Here is a 25,136-nt window from a genome sequence, read left to right as displayed (position 1 = left end):
GGAGGCAAGGATTTCAGTTTCTTAAAGGTGCAGATTATCAGAATGACCAAAGGGGGGCGCTAAAGTCACAACCAGGCAAATACAGTATACACAGTATATACAGTTATGCTTACATGCATACGACTGTTGAAAAAAGATACATGAGATCATAATGCTCATTAAAAAATGTTTATGCTTTATTCAGCTGAAATTATGGGATGCTACCCTGACTATCCTGCATAAAATAAAAATTAATGGATGTATGTAATTATAATAATTACTATGCTCTAGTCAAAACATATTGAAATACAAGTGATATTTTACTCTACTCCCATATGTGTGGAAGTGGTATATTTTGGCTTTGTAAATAGAGGGTACCTGGTTAGCTCTTGAGTTCATCTCGAGTGTAAACATGTGTAAACAATGAATAATAGGAATATCAAGGTGACTGTAGGGGTGTTATTTCTGGTCTGCAGGGCTCTAACAATGTTATATACATATTTAGAACGTCATACACAGCTTTTCTATGCTCTGTTAATAAAGTAAATGTCAAGGCGGGACGTGGGAAGGAAGTTGGCAGGCACTACACGAGAGTGAAGGTCGGTACAATAAGGCAAAGGTATCCGAGAGAGCGGCAGCAGGAGAAGTCGAAAAGCAGGCAAGGGTCGAAAACCAGGCGACGAGGCGATAACAAGGAGTTCTAGGACAAGACATGAATGTACAACAAACTTGCACCAGACAGGAGGAATCAGAGGCAATAAATAGCAAGCCAGGTAATCAGGTGATGAGGGACACCTGAGCACAATCAGGCAGGAGGCGGGGTCTCCAAGGTGAAAGCGGGGTAGGCAATGACAGGCATGACAGGAGGAGGGCAGGAGGCCGAGATGCAGATTCATTAACTTCGGCTACTTTGTCCATTTTTGGCTCCTCCGAGATATTTTCAGTGACAGAGTGCTAGCGGCTTTACCCGCCACATCAATCATGACGAGCAGATGTTGGGCACGCCGAATCGCTGCTTCCGTCTTCCAGATTCTACGATATCTACTACTTACAGAAAATAGGCGCCATATTTGCATGATATCTTCAAATTGCTGTGATGTAGCGTTCACATACAATTTTGGAAAATTGCAATTTCTGCCAAAAAAGGCCTATCAAGCAATTTCAAGTAACCATTTATCTTCTTTGATCTTCACCACTTGAAGGAAATGAGATTTTGACATGTAGGTCAGGGTGTGTGCGTGTTGTGACTGAATGGGCAGAATGACCTTGGGTCAGGCATCGTCCGTTAGATGCTCTTCTGGTTCCTTCTCACCATTAATAAGTACTTGTTGATCAGTGGACTCAAGTTACTGGAGTTTGCGTCACAGTCAGGCCCCTCAAAGCTGTTCTTCGTGTTTTTTCAGTTTTGTCCTGAGGCTGCTTCCTCGGATAAGGACAATCCATGCAGGTTAAGCAGATGTTGAAGAAGAACATTGGATTCTTCTAGTCCCATGACATTTCCACCTGAGGGAATCTTGTTTGTGAGTCATACCCGTGATGATGCATTCAAAAAACTGACACAAAAATGTAGCGAATTTAATACCTCAAGGTGAGGGCTTTAGGGGAAATTAATACATTAACTAGATTAATTGATTACAGATGGCATTTAATTAATGTCTCATCATGTATAGTCAACATAGTACGTACTGTATATACATAAGCACATATAATCACTCCAAATTAGTGGCCCCAATAAATCCTTAAAGGAATAAAAATCAATATTAATCATTCATACTCATGTAGAGTAAGTTAGCGCTGAGCCACATGTAACGAGCTTTTAGGTGGTTGAATTCACCTGGTTTGTTTTGGACTAATCTAAGTGTTATAATTGGTTGACCACTGGTGGCGGTATGGAGGTGTTTGGGTATAAAACATTATTTAAAGATCATTGGTATTTTTTATTTCTGTATTTTTTTAAGAATATAACATATTGATGTCTACGCAGCCGTTATCGGAGAAAATACTGTACACCAAATTTCACATGGTGATGTTTTTATTCTAAAAGCGGAACAGTGGACATGTCGTTTTAAAGGTTGAAAGCAATACTCCCGTTTAGAGGTCCTCTCGATCAGCAGCGAATCCTCACACGACTTGCAGAGATGCCATTATTCGTATTTGCGCCTCCTCCCCTGATAGATGCGTTCAGTGAAAGGTCTGCAAATACAGCAGAACAAACATCACGGGACAATAAATCAAAGATATCAACGCCGTAACCACGCCGTACCAGCACCCGGCTCCGTGAACCGTGAAGTACGTGAAGTTTACTGCATATGTGTGACATGAAGCCAAATGTCATGTACTTCCACTCTCTTGCACAAAAAGGGAACCGGCCCCTGCAACTCACTTCCAGACCCCAAAGTCGAATGAGGTGGTTGTTTCATGTTTGAAGGCTCAATTCCGACAATTGACCGTGTGTATAAAATGCAATTACCACAAGGCAGAACAGACAAAAGTGTTGGATTGGACTTACCCCTCAAATTGGATGGCAATCTTGTAGACCACTGCTACAATCGCAGTCAGGAAAAGACCCACAGGACTCGCACCTCTGGAGGGGAAAAAAAATAAGCCATTAGGTAGGTTATAACTAAGTACTGACGTCCTTAAAATAAAGATCTTAGCGCCCTTTTGTCGTTGACCACGGCTTACTAGGAGACAAAACATACGGACATTTAATCCCATTTCATGTATTCTTGGACTAAATTAACATTTTCAAGTATATATACATAGACATAGTATATGACATACGACATTGGTCCACCAGACTTGATCACCTTTACATTGTCTCACAACAAAACACATTATTCGATTACAATAGAGAAACAGGAAACAACAGAACATCAATGCAATATCTATGTAAGTATGTATGTATGTATGTCTTAATGCAAATTATGCAATGCTTCAACTGATATCTGCAGACCAAATGAACATGGTTACGGAGACTGACCTACATATTCCTGCGCGGCATAGAGTCCCACTGACCCATTACATCAGGAATCAAACTCAAAAAAATACATTAAAAAAGCCCCCACACACATTGTTAGCATAATGAAAGTAAAAGCCGAAGGGTCAATAAAAAACAGACCAACAAGCAAGTGGACTGCAAGAGCCTACTTGTGTGGAGTAGTCGCCGACATGTCCAGCAAAACCCTTCCGTTCCACTCTGGGGTGGATTCTTGAACACTAAACTGTTGTGTAAAGCCTGCATATTAAAAGAAACATCTTAATTCACACCAGTTGGTAAACTGTAACCCAAAGAGTAGGATACACAAGCAGCAACACACAGTGGGGGGGGCATTATTTAGCTGAATCGCTGATGACACTTATGAAACTGACCCAGTTACCCAGACAATGATGGCGACACAAGGAGGATAAATTGATGGTCAATGTGGTCGGAATGACTCAGTCATGCTGTATAAGTACAGTAGTCCATCCCCTGCAAATTCACAGGACACGAGCCGTGTGTCCAACCTTTTATTTATTTATTTATTTATTTATAGCCAATTTTGTGCATTTTTATGTCAATGTCTGCACCTGTACTTTGTGTATCAATCATTAAATCAAGCCATATGAAGTCTCATTGAAAGGCAGCAGGGCGGCACGGGGGTCTAGTGGTTAGCGCGCAGACCTCACAGCTAGGAGACCAGGGTTGTTGTTGTTATTATTATTATTATTATTATTATTATTAGCATTATTATTATTATTATTAGCACTATTAGCATTAGCATTATTAGCATTATTAGCATTAGCATTATTAGCATTATTATTAGCATTATTATTAGCATTATCATTATTAGCATTATCATTATTAGCATTATCATTATTAGCATTATCATTATTATTTGTCTATATGTGCCCTGTGATTGGCTGGCCACCAGTCCAGGGTGTACCCCGCCTCTCGCCCGAAGACAGCTGGGATAGGCTCCAGCACCCCCAGCGACCCTCTTGAGGAAAAGCGGTAGAAAATGAATGAATGAATGAATGAATGAAAGGCAGCACACTGAAGACACTCCAGTGCTATTGTTCAACTGTCGTGCTATTTGAAAAAAAAGCTGCCATTTGAGTCACAAATGTTGCATCTTCAGCGGTAGCCCACCGATAGCATCAGACGGAGCATCTGCTCTGCAAGTGCTGATTCTTGCTCCGTGCAGAAATGTGTGACTGTACACACGAATATGCAAATTTGTGACGGGAGCACACTTCTGATACGGATATGGGACCACATAGAAACCTGTTTACAGTACTAGTACTAAATGCAATTGCTCTTAAAGTTGTACAATTCAGCTTAGTCTCAGGCCCCACACAATGTAGCGTCATGCACGACTGTCATCATCTATGTGAGTAGGATGGGGTCAAATAGCAATTGTACCCATTGGACTGATAGTAAACTCATATTCATGGTATGGGTGTAGCAGGACTGGGAGGTGGACATGTTGACAAGAGAAGAAATGTGGTCTTGCGCCCACAAGGTCACCGGGGTTTAAACAGTGGCGACTGTATGTCGGTGTTCACAACGCCCCAAGCGATATATAAAAATGGGAAAAACACCACTTAATCATGTGATGTGGATTTGCTTGCTTTGTACTCATCTTGGGGTTAGTTGACTGAACCTTCTCACAATGCACACACAGTATACACATACCTAATCTAGACCTTGCGTGCATGTATTCAGGCGAAGGTCCCAAGGTCAGAATTCTGTTGTTCCCATCGAAAAAAGCACAGAGCATGACAATGGCTAAGTTCCCACCCAGTAGTGAAGTGGATGCTAATTTGAAGCGTAGAACTGCTTCAACCAAAGTAGCCACTGAACTCCGGTGGAGGGAAAAAAAAAAAATCATTGGAGCTAACTAGTGATGCCGGGAACACCAGAGTAGGTAGGATGGCAAGGTTTATAGGATGTCTTTGCTGGTGACATGATACTTATTACCTAGTGTGCTTTTCAGGGGTACTCAGAGAATTCTGGTCATTAACTGTACTTTTCTGAAAAAAAAAACAAAACACTTTTAATAGACTAGTTTCGACAAAAAGTTCTGAAAAAATGCTGAAATGGAAAAATATTATATAGGCCCAAGCCCAAAAGTGCTGTCATTATGGCTAGTACTGGGGCACTGTTGAGGTCATTGACATAATAGCTGACCAGCGTCTCCGTCTCTGTGTAACAGACACTAGAACCCACTTAGGGAGACGGTATAATAATACCTGAAGTGATCTGCACAATATCGAAGCAGAATGAAATCATGAAACGCATTCAGCTCTCGTCCTATTTATATAACTGCACGAGTCCAGCTCGTGTTCGTGTATGCCGTCAGTGCCCCTAATGTGTGTCAGCTAATCTCCATCCAGGTTGCACAGCGGGGTTGCTAAGTGGTCTAATGTGTGCCAGTCTATACAACACAGGGAGGGTCGGAAGGAGTTGATTAGTTCATTTTCCCCATTCCCTCCCTGTGCATTACACTTTGATAGGAGGACTTGGATCCTTTAGGTAGGGGGTGCTCATTACATCAATGGAAAATGTGGCCATTGCTGAAACCTTTTAATATGTTGCATTGACATCGGCTGCATAATCATTTTCAATTCTTGTATATCGGTAATGTTTGGTTAGCAAATGCTAACCGGATGTACTGAACTTTGTGTCCTAATGAACGTTATGTAGCTATTTTGAGCACCCCTGCTTTAGACACATTTTAATAAATCATTGCCTGGTTTAAATTAGAGCAAAAATTGTATTAGTGCAGCACAATTCTGCAAAATATGCTTAATATTTAAAGTACGATTCTCTGGGCTGATTTTTTTCACACAAACACACTATGCACATTTATTATTGTCATTACTATTAGACTTCTAGTCTTCATGCAAGCGAGTACCCATTGAATACCTGTTAAAAATACTTCATAAATACATAGTTAAAGACATCACTCAAATATTTGGGACAAGAAGTGAAACAAAAATCATGCAAAACCGATTTGAGACATCCAAATTAGGGCCAAGGTCTGTGGAAAAAGGGGGCGATCAAACTGAGCAGCTTTTAGCGGCTCAATGCTCATCAACCCTGAAGTGCTTACCTTAACAATACAAGTGCTTCTAGTTTCCATGGAAACATATTTCCACATCTTTTCAAAAAGAAAGTCACTTGGAAAAAAAACATGTTTCATTTGCAGATAATTTTTTTTTTTGAGTCGTCCACATGACCCCCCCCCCCCATGTAGAGTGCAAGTTGACGTAAATGTATCTGTGCATTAACAACTTCACACTTAATGATGACTAATCAAGGAAACGCAGTTGTTGTTGCTTGCTTTACTGCAATATGTTGCTCATAATGTAAACACATAAGCACACACTTAAGTAAATTAATAAGTAAAAACTTACATGAGTGCCAGGCCAAGGTAGTTGGAGGTGCTGCCCCAGTACATGGGGTTATCTATGAGGCTGAAAGGAAAGCCTGTCACCTTCCCATCCATCAGAATGCCAAAGTAGTCACCTGGAGACATGTCAATACATTTATATGATTTCTGATACACATAGGAAAGAAATACTTTTATATATTTGATAAAACTATTGCATTTTGAGCAACTATCGGTGACGATGTCTCATTTGCCCTGGTGGTCAACACAGAGATAGTGGTACTGCATTGACTTGACCAACAACACAGAAGGTATACCTAATAAATATACACAGATATACCAATACAAGTTTAAAAATAATTTTTAAATAATTCAAAGTTTCAACCATAATGGATTTTATGTGAGCAAAGCATAACATCGGAGGTCAAGCAGCACAGAAAATTGATGCAATGCTGCCTCTGTCCACTAGAGGAGGAGCCCAGAGGGAGGCTGACGTCACCGCAGGGCCCGAATAAATGCTTGCTCAGACGCAGTGCATTATGGGAAAAATGTAAATTACTTCTTTTTTCATTAGAAACTCATATTGTTGCATGTTTGTATATTTCTCAGGTATACTTTCTGAGTGTTATGTTGCTGTGTGAGGAGTTTCGTGTCCATGTTAAGAGGGCACTGTGACACTGTGATTTCCAATGGGATGACAAGATAGATTATTGTGAGTGCACAGAAAGAGCTACCGTTTCCTCGCTGACTCGCAAGCGAGTCAACAATTAGTAGGACCACTGAACTTTACAGTAATTGTAATAAACGAGGCCACTGTTCCCTGTAACCTGTAGTAAGCACACACACACAAACGCACACAAGCAAGCACAAATAGCCTAGTTTTCTGTCAGACAGAAGCTGATAATCTCAAACTTACATAACAATTGCAATCATGCACACTCATTGAGAACCCCATGGGTAGGAACTGAAGAGATTATATAAACAAATATGTTTGCTCTTGAAATGGGGGGGGGAAACCAGGAACAATTTTAACCCAATTTTGGCTTTTCAAAGCCAAATGAAACCTGCTCTCTCTCTCTCTGTGACCTGCTGTTTGTAGGAAAAAAGGGACGACCTGGTTTTACTGAAGTGTACAGTAGCATCAGTAGTAGCGGTTATCAGTAAGTTGTGATAAGGGTTTGGACACATGGCCAGGTGGTGGACACATTATCACCCTAATTGTCTTTGTTTCTGCTCCATCACTCATCAGGTCACGCCGACTCCAGAGTACTCAATAGCGCAAAGCGTGTGAAATCAACACCGGTTTTCCCCTCAAAAGGTCTACGTGACCCCAGTGTGGGAGGAGCTTTAAAGGACAGGGAGCTTCTTAATATTACTCTCCATGGAACATTCATAGTGTTGACGGTTCTTTTAGTCAAAGCTGATATATTTATGACTTTTAAGAGCATATTTAAAAAAAAACAATAGCTGTGCCATTGTTGTTCACCACCTTAACATTTGGTTTGATGCCAGTGTGGTCCTTGATGTCCAAGAGGATATTGGGAATGTTGCTCCAGGTGGTGAAGATGGCTTCACTGAGGGCATCCACTGTCTGAAATGTCCATTTTTGTCAACACTCTTTGCCATCCATCTCCAAATGTTCTCAATTGGATTTAGATCAGGGGAAGACACAGGATGCTCCAAATTATTGAGTTTATTCTTCTTCTTTTGGGTGTACCACTTGACTTTTTTGTTCCACAACCCTCAGAATATTTAAAGAAGTTTCAAATGTCAACCTTTCTGTGAGAGAAGACACAAAGGTACAAATCCTGCCTGCTTTTCACACTTACCAAGGAATGTTCCGGTAAATCCCAGAGCTAGAAAGCTGCTGACCACCAGCAGAGAGCCCAACACAATGAGAAGAACACCAAAGTAGAACACCTCTGGCCTGTCCATCATCTCCCACCTGGCTTGGGTCTTCATGACCACCGCCATGCTGCAGGGAGAACAGGGGCAGATGAAGTGGCACTTGCGAGACAATTCAGAGCAAAGTAAAGCACTGCAAGGTTAAGCAAACTCATTTGAAATGTGAATAAAATATAATGAAGAGTATGTTTATAGTCATATTTGATGTCATTAAGCATTGCTCTTCTCATGCTTTAAGTCTCTTATTTCTATCAGGGTTCCCCAAACACTATCCACACATCAAAAGCGAGTGTCACTTGTATTATATACTTATGTATTATCACATACTACAGTATTAATTGGCCGAAAACTTGATTAATGGAACTTTAATTGTCAGACATTGATAAGATAAGACTGTTGATAAAATATTATTGTTGAAATATTTTTGCAATGATTGTGTTTACACTGTTTAGATATAATACATGTAATAAACTGAACATTTTCTGGAAACAAAATGGTCTTTTGATTAAATAGTACGTGATAATAAGCTCATGATTAAATAGTACAGTAAACCTCGGATATATCGGATTCAATTGTTCCCACTGGTTTTGTCCGATATAAGCGAAATCCGTTATATGCGTATACCGGAAAATGTCCGTTTTACGCATATATCGGATTTATATCCGGTATATGCGTAAATCGGATTTTATCCGTTATAAAAAGGCACTTCCTTGACTATGTTTCCAATGTACCTGGACGCGCAGGCAACGCTGCAAACACTGCAAATGACGTCGTATAGCGGCCTGTCACGATTCGGCGAATCGGAGCGCCACGATGCGGCCATCCGATATATGCGAGGGAAATTTAATGGAAATGCATTGGAACGGGACTGGAGATTTTGTCCGAAATAGGCGAAATCCGTGATAAAAAATCCGATATATGCAATGAATTTTTATTGGAAATGCATTACAGAAAAATTGGTTCTTTTTTATCTGTCCGTTGTGAGCGAATTTCCGATATATCCGAGTCCGATATATCCGAGGTTTACTGTATGTGATAATAAGATCATCACATGGTTTGTCTGGTATCAGGCCCAGTATCATGCCCCCTGCGTGCCAGTATCAGCCCTCAACCGAAGGCCTGATACCAGACAAACCATGTCATATGCTATAATTATCATTCACAGTAGCAATGCCATAGCCCACCGTCTGATTGGCTAGTAACGTGCACTTAGAACACAAGATGATCGATGTGTGATTGTATCAAAAAACAGCTACTAGGCTAGCCTGAGTGATTGCAGCTCCAATTATGAATGAACTTTCATTTGTCTGCTTAATAGCATAAATGTTGACTGTGTGTTATCAAATAACAGCTTTGGAAAGTGTTAACATGACTGTCGTCACACTGTGCTGTAGTTTGCTCCACTGAATTGGGTGAAAATAACTCATTAAATACATGCACATATTTTTTTGGCCCTCTCTGTGGGTGTTGTCTGAATATAACACACTTACAGCTGATCAAAATGCCCCCCAGATCAGAACTAGGTTTGGACTTGATAAGAAAAAACTGGGTTAGGGGGTCTGTGCTGCGACTCTTATGGCGGTGTTGCCTTTTTAAAGGCAGCCCCGAGAGTAATGTGATGCTGTGTGTTGTTGTGTTGTTGCATCAAATCAGGAAAAAAAAGAACAGAGCAACTGCTGGGCTGTGCGTTAAGTAAGATGGCGCGTTCGGACATGCTGCTGGGTTTCGGAATGGAAAAAGAAATGGGAAATAAGGTTTGGGGGGAGGGGGGGCGTGGGCAGGAGGTTACTGGGTGTGCCGACTGAGCTCTGAATAGGCTTGCATTGATTGAAAAACAGTGTGGTTTTGCGAAAAGTTCCTTTCACATCAACACTGGACCCTACTATCATTGAGAAGAATGCATAACATTGTGCTTATTAATATGAATAAGATGAGCAACTTGATGGAAGGCATATTAGTCATTTTCAGCAGGTAAGGTCCGCTTGCGGAGGCACTGCAGCAGAGCGATGGTGATCATCCCAAGACCCACTCCTGACCACCTCCCCTGATGGCATTACATCTTGGACCCGGACTATTATATTCTCTATTTATATTTAATTGTCACATGTTAGCCTCTCGATATCCATTACAGTCTGGTCATCCTAGAAAGGGGATTTCTACATCTGCAGTCCCTTCTCAAGGTTTCTTTTTCCCTAAGGGGTCTTGGGTTTTTCCTTGCCCTGATGGGATACTAGGATACTGTTGTCTACTGTCGCCTGCTTGTTTAAGCCCTTTGAGGCTCTTTTGTGATTAAGGACTTGACTTGACTACATTGTAGTCGTCTACAAACATGAATGTCTTGTTATTAAGTTTTCTGTTCGCTGGCAAGGGATATTACAGAAATTTCCTGAGACAGGAAACATGAAAAGGGCACGCTGTCACCATTTGGATCCAGCGTGGCAGGAGTGGGAGTGTGCCCAGTGGAAACATGCCTTAGGTTTGGATGCCAAGAGCTAAGTGTGAAACTGAAGATGGAAGAAATATGGTAGAAAAGCACAGGCTAATTAATAGTTAACTGTGTTTAGCTCTTGGTATTTTGAAGCATCAGTATATTTTTTTTTACATGGGGCCACACTAAGGATGACACTTTGAGTGACTTTCCAGCTTGTAATAAATTTACAAGAAAAAATAAAACATTTCACAAAATAATGAATGACCAATTGGTTTAATTTTGGAGATTTCATTTCTTAAATTGACATCCATCAAGTTGAATTTTTTGGAAAATGAGGTTGTGGAAAAAAATATTTTAGGAGAATATAATCAAAAATTCTGGGGAAAAATGTCATAATTACAAGAAAAACATTTACAGGACAAAAGTTGAAATAGTTGGGGGAGAAAAACAACAAAATACAGCTGTAATATTATTGGAATTAGAGATAAAGACTTACAATAAGAGAAATTATATTAAGAGAAAACCTGATTGCATCAGATGTAATGTGAAAAAAAAGATACATTTCATGCTTCCACCTTCATGTTGCCACCCGTGTACTGGCCAGGTATCATCATACTTGCAAAAAGCTTACTCTTCAAATTTAAGAAAACTCTTCAGTGATAGAAAATGAAATGATGCATAAGAAGCATAACAACAACAAATCGATGAATTATGGTCCAAGACCATGATTGCAATGAAGAACAAAGTGTCATCTGTACCTGTGACTGCGATACACATTGAGAAGGATGATGATGAAACCCAGGAAGTAACAGGCGAGGTAGGGACTTCCAAAAAGCCTGGAGAGGTTACGTGTCTGGTGCTCCCATCTTGCAACCTGAGGCAAGAAATCGTATTAATATAAGATGCCTATTAAGGGAGGGGGGGTCATGGAGGTTGTGCTGGTGTCATTCATACACGTGTTTATTATTAATGCACAGTGACAACATATTGGAATCTTCCAGAAGGAATGGACTTGTATGGAGAGCAGGTTTGCAGTCTCTCAAAAACCGACTTGTGGGTTGAGTAAGTGCGTCGATGACTGAAAAGGCTGAGGCAGAAAGCAAAAGACGAGTTGCCACGGCAACGTGTTGCTCTTGAAAGGAGAGCAAAAGCACAAAGTGAGAAAGAATAAGACAAAAGTGAGCGGAAATGAACTTGATGTGGTGCTAAAAGACAAGTGAAGCGCTGAACGAACCCACTCAGATTCAATCTTGATGGAGAGTCATTATGAACACATATTGCATGAATTTATGATATACGACCTCCATTACTGTTGGTGTCACCTTCCACTTTAGATACAATCCACCTCCACTGCATTAAAATGCTACTAGGCCTGCATAAGTCTGCAAAAATGTGAATTAAGATTTTCTTGTTTTTAATGGAGATCATAATGACCTGGGAAAAATGTTTCACATTGTTTAGAAATACTATAACTATTAGACACATTGTCTTGTCCTGCTTTGTGACAATATTCATGGGAGGTCCTGGAAGGACAGTTGAAAGAAATACATAAAGTCATGGCCAAAATAAAAGACAAATCAAAATAAAAGTCAATGAATTCATGGCATCGCTTCTCCAGCCAGCTAATGAATCAGAGCCAGCGCGTCTCGCTGGCCAGGGAGAGTTGGCTCTGCCGCCCTGGCAAGCGAGGCCTGCTGGAGGACCAGGAGAGTGAAGAGGAAGTTGGCTACCATGCCAAGCGCGGTGCAACGCAAGTCCTTGACTAAAATGGCATCATTGGTGCATGATGCAGTTAGTTATGTAAAATTGATCATTAGAAATTAGTGAACTGAGATTGTATTTTTTTTTGTGCAGTCCTATCCGCTACTCTCTTCGACTCGCCCAATAGAAAAGTAAGCCCACTTTTACAATTAACGGTTGATGAATGCACTCCAAACAATTCCGGTTCTCATTCCATCAGCTAAAAGCAACATAAACAAAGCAATGACCACTTCATCCTTTGTGAAACATGCACCACATATATTAGCAGGCCTGTTCCTTTTATTGGAGATGCAGCCAAGCGGATTTCATCTCCCACACAGTCTGGCTAAATGATTTACTCACTAAAAATACTCTGTTCTGCATAAAGACAACCGACGCTGTACTCGACTCATCCATCATAGCAAAGTGCAGACAGCAGGAGCTTGCAGCTCCCCAAGACAAATTCAATCAGGCCTTATGAAACAGGCACCTTCCCGACTCCCCACCAGACCACTTAGCTCTGAATGGACTTGATGCAACTCGCAGAACTCATCACCCCCTTCACGTCACTAAGTAGGGAACCAAAATGGCAGCCTGCACAAACCAGAGTCGGTGAACTACCTTGAAGCTAGTGTTCATGGATAGAGTCTCGGCTGGTGATTGGTTTCACCGTATCCATATACAGCGGTGTTTAACGTGGACCCGAATGCAAACACACGGCCAGCCAAGTATCCGTGAATGAATGTGTGGATGTGTGCGGGCCCACTGTAAGCAAGTGAGACTGGGAACAAGAACATTGATCACATGCACACCATTATCAAATCTGCCTCTATTAGACAACGCTGACTAAATATTCTGGAGACGTGGACGCTGGTACTGAACAAGATGTTTGACTACATTTTAAATATGCAATGCTCTTTTTAAATCCTCAAGTTCAAATTTGAATGTATGTTTTTAAATGCAGTTGTTGTGCAGGGGTCCAAGACCATCAGGAAAGGTTTTAGCACAATGATAAAAAAAAATTAAGAAAATATGCAAATGCATTTGATTCTGTGCAATGGTTACAACAGAAAACAAAGCAAATATATACCGAACAAAATTTATACTACACAAACAGAATGAAACACACTGTAAGGCCCAAAAAGACAAAATTAACATAAGAAAAAAAGCAACATCTGCATTGGTTTGCATGATTCACATGCACTTTACAAACATTATCATTTACCATGATAATGTTGGTTGTACATCTTCGGTTGTATTAAGCTTTCATCAGTGTTAATTGAGGCAACTGAATACAAACTAAAGCTGCAACCTAAACTACAGTAGCCTGAGCCTTCTTAACTGATGTCATTAATAAATACATAAAGTGATATCAGTGAACCAGATCTTCCATTGGAAGTCATTTGAGGTTACACTGCCACAAGTGACAAGTTTAGGTCAATTCCATTTCTGACCATTAATTATTATTATATTATTATTAAGCACCTGACTATTATTTTTTGTCATTTTTTAAATACCATAGCAGATAATAAAGGTTGCCACACTTTGCATTAGAGCTAGAAGTATGCAATTTTTTGTTAAAGTTAAAGCAGTTGCTGTATGATCCTGGCCTGTTTTCCCCCAAACAACAGAAGTTCCACGTCATCACACTGTGCGTCTTTATTTGGCATCTATTTGATTGTTTTCCAGAGTAAAAAAAACAGGATTTCCTATTTCGGACAACAGCAGATGTGGACAGAATGAGCTGATAAGTTTGTTCCCGTGGATTTAGGTCCCGGTGCATCGCATCCCCGATGACCATCCAAATTCATATGCAGGTAGAAGATCAGGTGATGTTTAATATCCACTGCCTTCATCGCCACATATGGGCACGACGGGATGCGTGCACACGGGCACATCTATTTGTTCAACTAATGCTGATCTCTGCTTGATGGAGCAGAACAGGTGGAAGACAAAAAATAGGGTGAAAAAAAAGACATAAAGGAGGCATGTAAGGTCATCTGATTGTGGGTGTGCAACACGACCAATGTCAAACCAGGTCGAGGCATGCATCTCTTCAGTAAATGACCTCGGAGTTGGGGAAAGATGCCTGAATCTGAATTGTATGCAATTTATTAGTGGTCCAGCACATAAAACAAGGTCCAGAAAGGGATGCTCAAATGATTTTGATGAGTAGAACTGACCAAGACCATCAAAACTACAACAGATATTGTGAGCAAAGTCCAATTTTTGTTGGACCTCACGAATGTGTGATTAAAAAAACCAACATCACACCTTTATCTCTATGGTGTATCTCCTCAAATATGGTGTTTACAACAACCTTTCAACCTTGGGTCCATGTGGGATGTCTTTTGATGATGAGAAGAGAGGTGTATTTCTTCTGGATGATTGGAGCTTACGTATATACTAGACTGCAAAAGGTCGACATCTGTCAATATTCTGTGATATTTCCCTTTGTGAGTGTATTACACCAAGTAGTAAACATGGAGCAGTACCACCATGTCTACATTCTCCTTCATTCAAGACAGCAGATATACATGTCCTTTCTAAAGCCAATTCTAACCCCCCCCCCCGAGACTGTATACAAAAGGGACATAGGAAAATCAGTCATTGAAACCAATCATCAAAGCTGCTGATTCATCACAGACTGCTCCTGTTGTGTATGTACTGTATATAATCACAACCTTTTTTTTTTTTTTGCTATTCTTCAGTTAGGTGCAGTGAGTCCAAATGTGTTGAAGTACTGTTATCGACACTCTCTAAAGCAGCAATATTTTAAAAACTCATTAAGAAATAACATCTTATCTAATGCCACTTCAATGGGAAGTAGGTTAAGATGCCCACATCAAGGAAGTAAAACAGAACACACTGACCACCCGGCTCCGTGCATCTAATGTCAGCTTGACATCCATCTAATGCTCGTTTTATACCAATTCTACACAGGACGAGAATCTATTATGCACAGGACTTGATTTAACTGAAATACTTCATCATATGTGTAAAGGCTGTGGGACTGACCACAGCATCATCCTCACACCGGAAAGGCATGAAGGCCGGCATGCAATCCTTACCCTTTTTTGTCCATGCAGTGATCCAGTAGTCTGTGCTTAAGTGTTGCACAATGTGGTGCAAACAAAGAATAATAGGAATAACTTGCCACTTTTACCTTTTTTTTTTAGCATTCATACGATTAGACAATCCACATTATATACAATAAAAGTGATACTAACACAAGTCATTTGCTGATTCATTCTGAAGATAGAGATGCTGGACACAAAGTGTAGGAAATATCGTATACAGCTGCACACATTTGTCTTTTTTTCTGTCAGATATGAGGTAACAAATAAAAACAGTGGTACTTACCACATTCCAAAAAAGGGGATTGAAAATGATCCCAATCACAGCAATGTGGAAATTTGTGTCGTGGAAGTTGATGTGCCTTAAGACTTCTTCAAACACCTTCAAGTCCATCTGAAATGAAAAAACGGCAATTGTGTAAAAAATAAATACAGCTAAAATACAAAAATCTGTTGCATCCCAACTTAACTCTGAACCCTTGATGTCACTTCTTGTTCTCCACAGCAACTAATGGCTTATGTTCTCTGATGTCTATTTATGGTTAATATGAGCGCAAAGGTGACTATAGGAGTGTTATTTTAATGTCTAGAGGGCTCTAATTATGTTGATAATCATATTTAGAAGGTTGATAACAGGTTTTCTGTGCTATAACAAAAAAATGGATTTACTAATAAGGAATGCTACTTCACAAAAATGCACTTACTACATTCGGGCCTGGAACCAATTAACCGCAATGTGGTCTATGCGGACACAACATGACGCCGCAGTCACACAGACGCGCCATTTCAACTCACCTTGAAAATGCAGACTTGACACTGCGCCCGTGTCTTTGAATGGTGTTAAACTGTAACCGTGTTTGTATGGTGCAAGAAGGCACTTCCTTTCAAAGCGCTAGTGAACATAATGAAACATGTCACCACCTTCTTATTTGTGGAAAAACCATCAATCAAGCCTTCAATCAAAGCATTATAGGGTGTTTGTTGGCAGAGGAAGAGGAGAAAGATAAGCCTGCGCTGCTGTCAAACGGCCAACAAAGCGGCACATCATGACTTTGAAATTCCTATGCAAGCCTGACACTTCAAGGATGTTACAGTCAGCTTTCTGGGGTGGACAAAAACATTGTTTATGTAAATCCTAACTGCCTGGCTCATCACTTTGTTGTTTGCTAAATTTGTGCATGGGTTTTTCAATGATTGGTTTTATATTTGCATTCTATTTGATAATGATATTTCCATTGGGTTGATGAATGAGCTTTATTTTTAGACTATGTTAGGTTATAACTCTTATAACGTTAGTGTTACTTGTTAATCAGAAATATCTCATTATAAACTCCATATAAACGTGTACATTTAAATTTCACTTTACTGCAGATTAATTTTGTAGAAGATAATATTGACATATGATGCAAGTATTTACTTTACACTGTCAACAGCCTTAAAGTTAGCGAGCTAATGCTAACAGAGGCAAACATGAGAACGCCCAACCGCAGAAGTAAATAGCAACTAAATGCAGCCCGACAGAATAATCTCCTGGTCAAACTCTTTGACCAGTAATTACTTGAAAACAGTATATGAAACCCATTTGAGGTGAAAGGTAGTATGTTTACAAAGCAAAATAGGATGCAGCTAAGTTCAGCCTCCTCCTCCACTTACAGCGACCTATGAGGGGCAGGCAAACTGCTCTGTCTCCACCCCAGACAGCTGAACACCGGTCACTCATTGGCTGATCCTGGCATGCACTGCAATGTTTTAATTTTCCCGAATACAAGCATTAAGTAACAAAAAGTATTTGTTCGAAATAATTATTCGTTAAAAATATAATTATTCCTGCCGTTCCGAATACCGTATTCGAGTTCGGCTCCATCCCTATAGTATACACTAGCTTCTTGGAGCACAGCACACAAAAACACACATTTCCCCGAGTTGTCATGAACGCAGCATAATCGAAGGATTGGACAGTAGCGGTTTTGTGGAGGGGGGCTTGGCAATTGCTGCATTCAGAGTCCTATCGTATGGCTACTATGAGTTTGTGTTTGTCTGGGTCCGATTCCTTTTTTTTTTGGTTGGTCATATTGAAACGCCGGGGATCCGGCACGGTGCCGGGACACTTTAATCCCAGTAATATTAAAGTCAACCGCTAACTTCCCCCTACCAGGCATCATAAAGGTCTGTTCTTGAAATGTAGTCGTCATATCTGTTTACTGTATACATTGATATATGATATTATTTAAAGCGGCGTTTATTTTGAAAGCTGAAAGGTTGGTTTCCGGGCTCTCGTGCTAATAACAGTCTATGCTAGGAAACGTAGACTGAAGGTTTTTTTTAGCCCTGCTCATTAAGGTTAGGAGTGTAATTTATGTCTTTTACCTTCGAATAGTCAACGTTGTTGAGGCCTCCGCAACAGTCGAGTTCACGATGACACTTGTCAGCAGGGTTGTTGCTCACCCCTCCGGAAAGATCGCTGGTCATACACACCTATGTTCACAATAACACAGTTGCAATATAATACCAACACATACACAATATCCAACAGAATAAGTGCAAAAATGTGGTTTTCAAAGGTTCAACTCTGCTCTACTATGTGCTACATGTTTCCAGTTAGCTGTCAGCCGTTCGTGTTGCATTCTGGGAAATGTAGTTCGTTTTCTTTGAACTGGTTTGAGCTAATACAATATTTGAATTATGATTTGTCGTATTGGTGAAAAGGTTACTGAACGTGTATAAGATAACACAAGACCTGCTTCTCTGCATTGTATGCAACACAATGAGAGCCGTTTGTAGTCTTGGATGACAATTATACGTCATGAAAAATAGCAATTGTGTTATTTGTTGATATTGTTAAACAGTCTTATGCAGTATATTGTAGCGTCGCTGGGAACACTTCCTGGATCCCAGTGTGCTTTGCGGCACCGTTGATGTACATAGCTCTTCAGTTTGTAGTTTGTAGTCGCAGTTTTTCATTGTTGTTCTTCTCAATCAGTGAGTGTCTTGTCTGTAATTTGTCACAGATAAATTGGAGTCTGTATTTATTTGTCTGTTGTGTTTTGTAGTGTGATGTTTTTGGAACGTCTTGTCACACCATGACTGAAACTGTTATGAGAGTCTGTGTGTAGTGTGCAAGCTTGCTTCTTCTGCTGTCAAAATAAAAGCCTTGACCTGTTATAAGACCCTTGAGCGCCACCATGTAGTTGATTGTTTGATGGTTTGTTTTGTTTACCTGAAAACTTGTGTTTTATTCTGATTCTAATCATGATCAATAAATTACAGGCACAATCACAAACTCATTCGGGGACATTTCAAGTAAAAAGTATGGTTACCATTTTCGGTATCGGCAATACTGCACTTGTACTTCCACCGTTTTTCCTACAAGTGTCGTCAATAGCGACATCTGCTGGTAGAGGTGACCCTTGCGTCTGTAAATTAGATGCAGGAGTGTTTGTATTACCTGTTTAATATTTGATCATTTGTTATTATGTCAGGGTCTCCCATCTTCCAGATAGCCAGGTAGATGTTAGCTGTAGGTACTTTCAACACAACACATTGTGTTGAAGCAGTTTTCATTGAGAATGTCCTTCAATCATAAAAGCGAGACCTGGTTTAGAAACCTCATTCGTGAAGGTCACATACCGTACCGAGAGACTTTACTGGGTCATGGAAACAGGAAGAGGCACAGTTGTGTAATGGAAAGCAGCATCAATTCTATACACTTCCAATTCTAACAGAAAAAAAACACTCCTAGCTGGTTTGACATTTGTTTTCCGACAAGTGCTGCTGTCATTAGCGAAGAACTGAGAGACAAATAAAAGTTAACGTGATGCAAGCAGGGAAACAACGTGGCTCCAAATTCCACTTTTGTCACTCCAAAAATGTGCGAAAACCCATCACCGGCTAGCATATGCTAGCAGGAAAGTCTGCGGAGAACAAATTGCACCCCGCACCTTCATATACTCACCCACAGTTCCAGCAACATCTTTGTTTGAAAGGCCCAGCATGCAAATAAACATAATAGCACAAGTCGTAAGGGTAACAATCAGAAAGATTGAAACCAAGAAATGGAAAACCTGAGACCGTGTGCATCGAGGGTCTCATTTAGGTAGTTGATAGCAGAAAATTGCTTTGAAGTGCACAGTAATTGTAGAAAAGAATACCCACTAGTTGTGTTGGATCTAGGTCAAGAACACAACAATGGAGTTGAGCACCACACTTTTCCAGCTATTGGTGCAAACAGTCTACAACGGGGGTGTCAAACTCAATCACACAGGGGGGCTTAAACTCAAAGCCAACTTTCTGTAGTGGGCCATTTATGGAAGAGAAGGACGGGGGGGCGTAATATACAGCAATCTACAAGATGAGACAATAGCCACCACAGGAAGTATTGCACGGAAATCAAATCTGTTGTTTTGGCTTTCATGGCTCACCAAGAAAATTCGAAAAATATTCACATTTGAGAGGCTGAAATCAGACAATATTTACACATTTCTATATTAAAAAATGATTAATCGATTACCTAAATAGTTGTCGATTAATTGGGTATTCGATTAAACACTGATTAATCAAAGCTCTAGCTCTAATCATAGTAAAAAAAAACATATTTAGGTTGTAAACAGGTTTTCTATGCTCTAACTACGAAAATATTAGATAAATAAATTAGATAAATAGATTAGATTAGATAAATCTATATCTATAGATTAGATAAATAATATTTATAATTAGATAATTAATTGAAATAATTAGATTAATAATATTAAATATTATTTATATATATATAAGGAATCCTATGTTTGCTGGTTCTCAAAACAAATAAAGACCCATTATTTTATTTTTTTATTTTTTTCAGGTTTAACACCTGCAAGCGTTGGCAAAAAAAAGTCAAACGCAAGACATTCTCAACACACTTCTGACCTTCAAAATAAGGGCAATGTTCGCCACATACTGTCATGTTGCGTAATAATCATAACAATAAAAAGGATGTTTACATTAATAGCACAAGCGTAATTGCATTGGTGATGGATTGTTGTGGATTTGATGAGCGCAGAGGCTGACATTTATGCTGATATTGGGACATCCCGAATAAAAACATATTTCATTATTTTTGAGTATTTCTCGGTATTCCCCACCAATGAATGATAATAACAGTTAATCGATAGTAGAACTGATGGAATCAGAATAGTGGTCTAACCTTGGCATCAGGCTGAAGTGAGCGCTGCATCACGACAACATAGGGGTCCAATGTACTGAAAATATATGTTAGCAATACAAAAACATGAAGCTACATTTTATAATCAATTGTGAAATGAGTGACGGTACTATCTACGGTTGATCGAACATTGGATTTGTTCATCCCGGGTGTTCCTGAGAAAAATAAACAAAGCAAGCATGATCCAGCCGTGTGTAACGCGTGCATGAATTATCAGGGCTCAAGTTTTGACTCACCCTTTGTTGACATTCGTCAGCTGAGTGGAAGAGGCTTATCTTAATGAGACTGCATTGGCAGGAAGACCGGCCCTGTACACATACGTGCAAAAACACAGAGCCACGTGCACAAATGCAAATACAGAAAGCGTGGCTTAACGTCACCCATGTTACTGTTTCAGTCTCGCCAGTAAATGTAAATAAAATCTATTTACTGTTCCTGCTGTTGTTGACAGAACTAGCATGAGTATGTTTGAATGCACCGAGGAAAGAGGTTTGGTTAGTGTTTTAAATCATCAAAATACAACAAGATACTGCAACTATTACATGTTATCATCAGTGCACGTGTTAATGCATGATCACAGCATGGATATCAAACCAGGCAACGTCAGTAGCGGTTTCTTTTACAGGGTTTCATAATCAAAATAGGTGTATCCCAATGACAGCATTGTAAGCTAGCTGATATTAACTCGTTTTCTTGTGTTATAATGGGGGCCAAAACTCAAAGCCAACTTTCTGTAGTGGGACATTTATGGAAGGGAAGGACATGGAGGGGGGGGGGGGGTAATATACAGCAATCTACAAGATAAGACAATAGCCACCACAGGAAGTATTGTACGGAAAGCAAATCTGTTGTTTTGGCTTTCGTGGCTGACCAAAAAAATTCGAAAAATATTCACATTTGAGAGGCTGAAATCAGACAATATTTACACATTTCTATTTAAAAAAAAGATTAATCGATTACCTAAATAGTTGTCGATTAATTGGGTAGTCGATTAAACACTGATTAATCACAGCTCTAGCTCTAATCATGGTTAAAAAAAAACAACATATTTAGGTTGTAAACAGGTTTTCTATGCTCTAACTACGAAAATATTAGATAAATAAATAAATTAGAAAATTAGACATTGAATGCTATGCAGGAAAGAGGTTTGGTTAGTATTCTAAATCGTCAAAATACAACAAGATACTGCAACTATTACATGTTATCATCAGTGTACTTGTTAATGCATGATCACAGCATGGATATCAAACCAGGCAACGTTGGTAGCGGTTTCTTTTACAGGGTTTCATAGTCGAAATAGGTGTATCCCAATGACAGTATTGTAAGCTAGCTGATATTAACTAGTTTTCTTGTGTTATAATGCACAAAAAAGGAAATAAATGTGTTCAGTGTACTTTAACAAGGCAACAAAGATGTACTTTATTGTGTCATCTTTTTAGACTTAAAAGGAAATGAGCACATGATTAACCCATCAAAGCAGAATTCCATTCAAATCCCAGATACAGCAGAGGCTAATCTCTATTACTCCAGGATGCTCCACTCACTGTGGGCTCGGGTCATTCCTGGCAGGTAAATCGTATATATGAGCACACACACACACATACACACACACACCGCATGGCTTTGTTTGGGGTTCCTGGTCAATTTAGTACAATAAGGTGGACTGCTAGGCAACGAGTAAAGGCTGAACACACAGAATCAGACTCACCACACGCCTTGACCACTTGAGTGGGGCCAGCGGGGTTGCGGCGCCCTCACTCAGCTCTAACGATACAAAGGGCAACCGGTGTAACAGATGGTCTTAAGTCATATGAGGGACCCTGAAGTCTTCCCAAGTGACCGCCTCTTAATTTGCTCATTCACACCATTGCTCACATTCACATTTCCACGTGCATTTTTTTTTTCAGCGGCAACATCATTTTAAGCATGAGTTCATGGGGGTTGTTTGCTTAAAATTAGACTGTAATAGTTTCACTGGGGGGGCTGGAGGCAGTCAGTATGGAAGCTGTGGATATTTAACTGTTGTTGCCAAATACATTAGATTGTTTTCATGATTTTCTGACTATATTAAAAACACACACACCTATTTATCCATTGGAATTGGTTTAATTTACCCCCCTTTTACACCAATCCTGCTTTCCATCATGGTATTAAAGACACTGTGCTATTCCGCATTGACCTCCACCAAAGCAATGGAGAACATACACGCTGGTTGTTATATTGTCCATGGAAAACAAACTCCAGAATCACACCGATGATGTATCAGTATACATGTTTTGTATATTGTTTTAATTTAATTTAATTTTTTTTTATATACAGTAGCAACAATCCAAACAGTAAATCAAGACGGTTGTAAATGGTGCAAAGGCGCCCTCTTATGGACACACGGATATAATACAGGCCGTTCGTATTTATACACGTCGCCAACACGAATGAAACATACAAAAATATACTCGCTAAGTAAGCATCAGACAAATAAACGTTCAAAGTTCAATCGTAAACTTACTTACCCACACATCAGACGCAACCAGCGGGCCAAAAAAAGCCTCGTAGCTCGCATCAACGCCTTCTGATTAAATCGTTACGTGTAATGGCAAATAAACTGCCAGAAGATAGCAACGTTTCTCGTTTCCCACCTTCATGTTTTTAGCGTTTTTAATGTAAGTAGAATTTCCATTCAGTTACAATACTGCTTTTTGCCTTGTAGCCAAAGCAGTACACTACTCTAAAATATGAAAATCAATGTCCAAAAATGTTTTTTAACAGCTCTAGGACTAATGCATTATTAAATGCATTAGATTACGTGTAATGACAATAAACTGCCTGAAGATGGCGGCGTTTCTCCTCTGAAGAACACCTCATGTCCTTACTGTTTTTTTTTAATGTAAATGGAATTTCTATTTAGTTATAATACGTGTAACACAAGTTAACAACAGACGAATACGCTACTAATTGTACATTATTTAAGTGCATAAGTGCATTTAATATATAGAATAGGAATACACAAAACAGTTATTACAAAAAACAGCTTACAGGTGTTGCTGTCACGCCATTGCGTGACACCATCTTACTGCTCCTGGAGCAGCCTACTGGTGTTGTCACCATTTACACTTGCCTGCCACTCATGCTCTCTCTCTCTCTCCCCTCAGGCCCCAGTTCGCCCTGATGGGAGGAGCTACCCGGCCAGCCACAGGTGTTCTCAATCACCACCTTCCATTTAGGCACACCTGTGGCAGCAGGAAGGCGTCGTAGTATTGTTCCACATGGACGCACGCCACTTGCCTGTTTGGACCTGAGCCTTTTGCCGTCTCTTCCACCACCACATAGTGGTGCCAAGTCTCCTGCCCGACGCCTTCCTGCCAGCCAGGTAGCTGCTCCCTACCGGCACTAAGAAGTTAGTTTTGTATAGCCTTGCTAGCCTTTTTCGTGGTGCCTTTTCTGTTTGCTCTCCATTTTTTGCACCATAGTTTTTTGTTGTCACTATCCTGCTTTTTGAGGAGGCAATAAAGACCTTTTATTGCAAGCTACTCCTGCCTGCGTGCTTCTCTTGGGTCTACCCTCTCCTCGGCGTGACAGAATACTACGACCAAATGAAGCATGGACCCCGCAGAGCAGGAGAAGATTTTTTTTGCCCTCAAAGCTCACGGTGAGTCCATCAGCCGTCACGAGCAGATGCTTGAAGGCATGGCTAGCCTTATTAAGGAGATCCATGCCCGTATTCCTGCCCCCTCCTCCGACAAGCCTCCGACAGTCATGCCTCCTCTCCCGCCACTTGGCGCCTCTTCCCGCGAACCCAGCATTCCCCACCCGGCCCGGTATGGAGGAGACTTCGGCCAGTGCGGGTTGTTTGTTCACCAGTGTTCCCTCACCTTCGCCCAGCAGCCCGCCACGTACACCACGGACGCAGCCAGGGTGGCCTATATGCTCAGCCTCCTCTCTGGCCGCGCGGCTCGCTGGTCCATGGCCATCTCCGAGAAGAGACCGGAGCTACTGGTCAATTTAACCTTGTTCGTGGCTGAGATGAGGAGGGTGTTTGATCACCCCATGCGAGAGCGGGAGGCTGGAATGCGCCTGCTGTCTATTCGCCAGGGCGGCGCCTCCGTCGCGGACCATTCCGTCACCTTCCGCATTCTGGCAACCGAGAGCGATTGGAATGAGAAGGCGCTCCGCTGCAGTTTCCTGGGGAGCCTCAGCCCTCACCTGCAAGATGAACTGGCCGCGCGGGACGAGACAAACACGTTGGAGGAGCTCATCGCCCTCTCCATTCGGATGGATGGCCGCCTGCGGGAGCGCGCTCTCCAACGTAGGCCAGGACGGATCGTCGTCCCACGCCTGGCGCTGCCAGCCCCTCCAGACAACCTCCCGGACCCCCTCACCCCCCCCTCGGACATCAGCGGACCCCCGTTGGAGGCTCTTGGCGGGACCGAACC

The 25,136-nt window shown here is 40.8% G+C and overlaps 1 protein-coding gene across 6 annotated transcripts; it reads right to left on the bottom strand.

Moving 5' to 3' along the window:
- Nucleotides 1–154: 154 nt before the first annotated feature.
- pemt (phosphatidylethanolamine N-methyltransferase) lies at nt 155–25,043 on the bottom strand. Of its 6 annotated transcripts, none has more exons than XM_058061866.1 (10): nt 23,217–25,043; nt 20,689–20,743; nt 19,462–19,479; nt 17,877–17,984; nt 15,796–15,903; nt 11,451–11,566; nt 8,186–8,331; nt 6,382–6,493; nt 2,489–2,563; nt 155–2,172 (listed from the first exon to the last, which is right to left on the bottom strand). In XM_058061866.1, the coding sequence occupies exons 1-10, from the start codon at nt 23,264–23,266 to the stop codon at nt 2,124–2,126; spliced, it is 837 nt and encodes a 278-aa protein (XP_057917849.1). In that variant the 5' UTR covers nt 23,267–25,043; the 3' UTR covers nt 155–2,123. The 6 variants fall into 6 exon arrangements, with proteins under 6 accessions (XP_057917849.1, XP_057917851.1, XP_057917850.1 ...); XM_058061868.1 differs by lacking the exon at nt 23,217–25,043 and adding an exon at nt 20,943–21,419 and having other exon boundaries at nt 20,689–20,861; XM_058061867.1 differs by lacking the exon at nt 19,462–19,479 and having other exon boundaries at nt 23,217–25,042.
- Nucleotides 25,044–25,136: the final 93 nt, after the last annotated feature.

The sequence above is a fragment of the Doryrhamphus excisus genome, chromosome 22, assembly GCF_030265055.1.
Source record: "Doryrhamphus excisus isolate RoL2022-K1 chromosome 22, RoL_Dexc_1.0, whole genome shotgun sequence".
Taxonomy (NCBI): domain Eukaryota; kingdom Metazoa; phylum Chordata; class Actinopteri; order Syngnathiformes; family Syngnathidae; genus Doryrhamphus; species Doryrhamphus excisus.
This window is presented reverse-complemented; position numbering and strand designations above follow the sequence as displayed.

Excerpts from the sequence above, each read along its gene's own strand:
- pemt (XM_058061866.1), bottom strand. The coding sequence starts at position 23,266 with ATGCGAGCTACGAGGCTTTTTTTGGCCCGCTGGTTGCGTCTGATGTGT. Across the intron at positions 11,567-15,795 it reads ATCCCCTTTTTTGGAATGTG|GTTGCAAGATGGGAGCACCA; the intron begins GTAAGTACCACT and ends TTCTTGCCTCAG. Across the intron at positions 2,173-2,488 it reads ATTGCCATCCAATTTGAGGG|ACCTTTCACTGAACGCATCT; the intron begins GTAAGTCCAATC and ends CTGTATTTGCAG.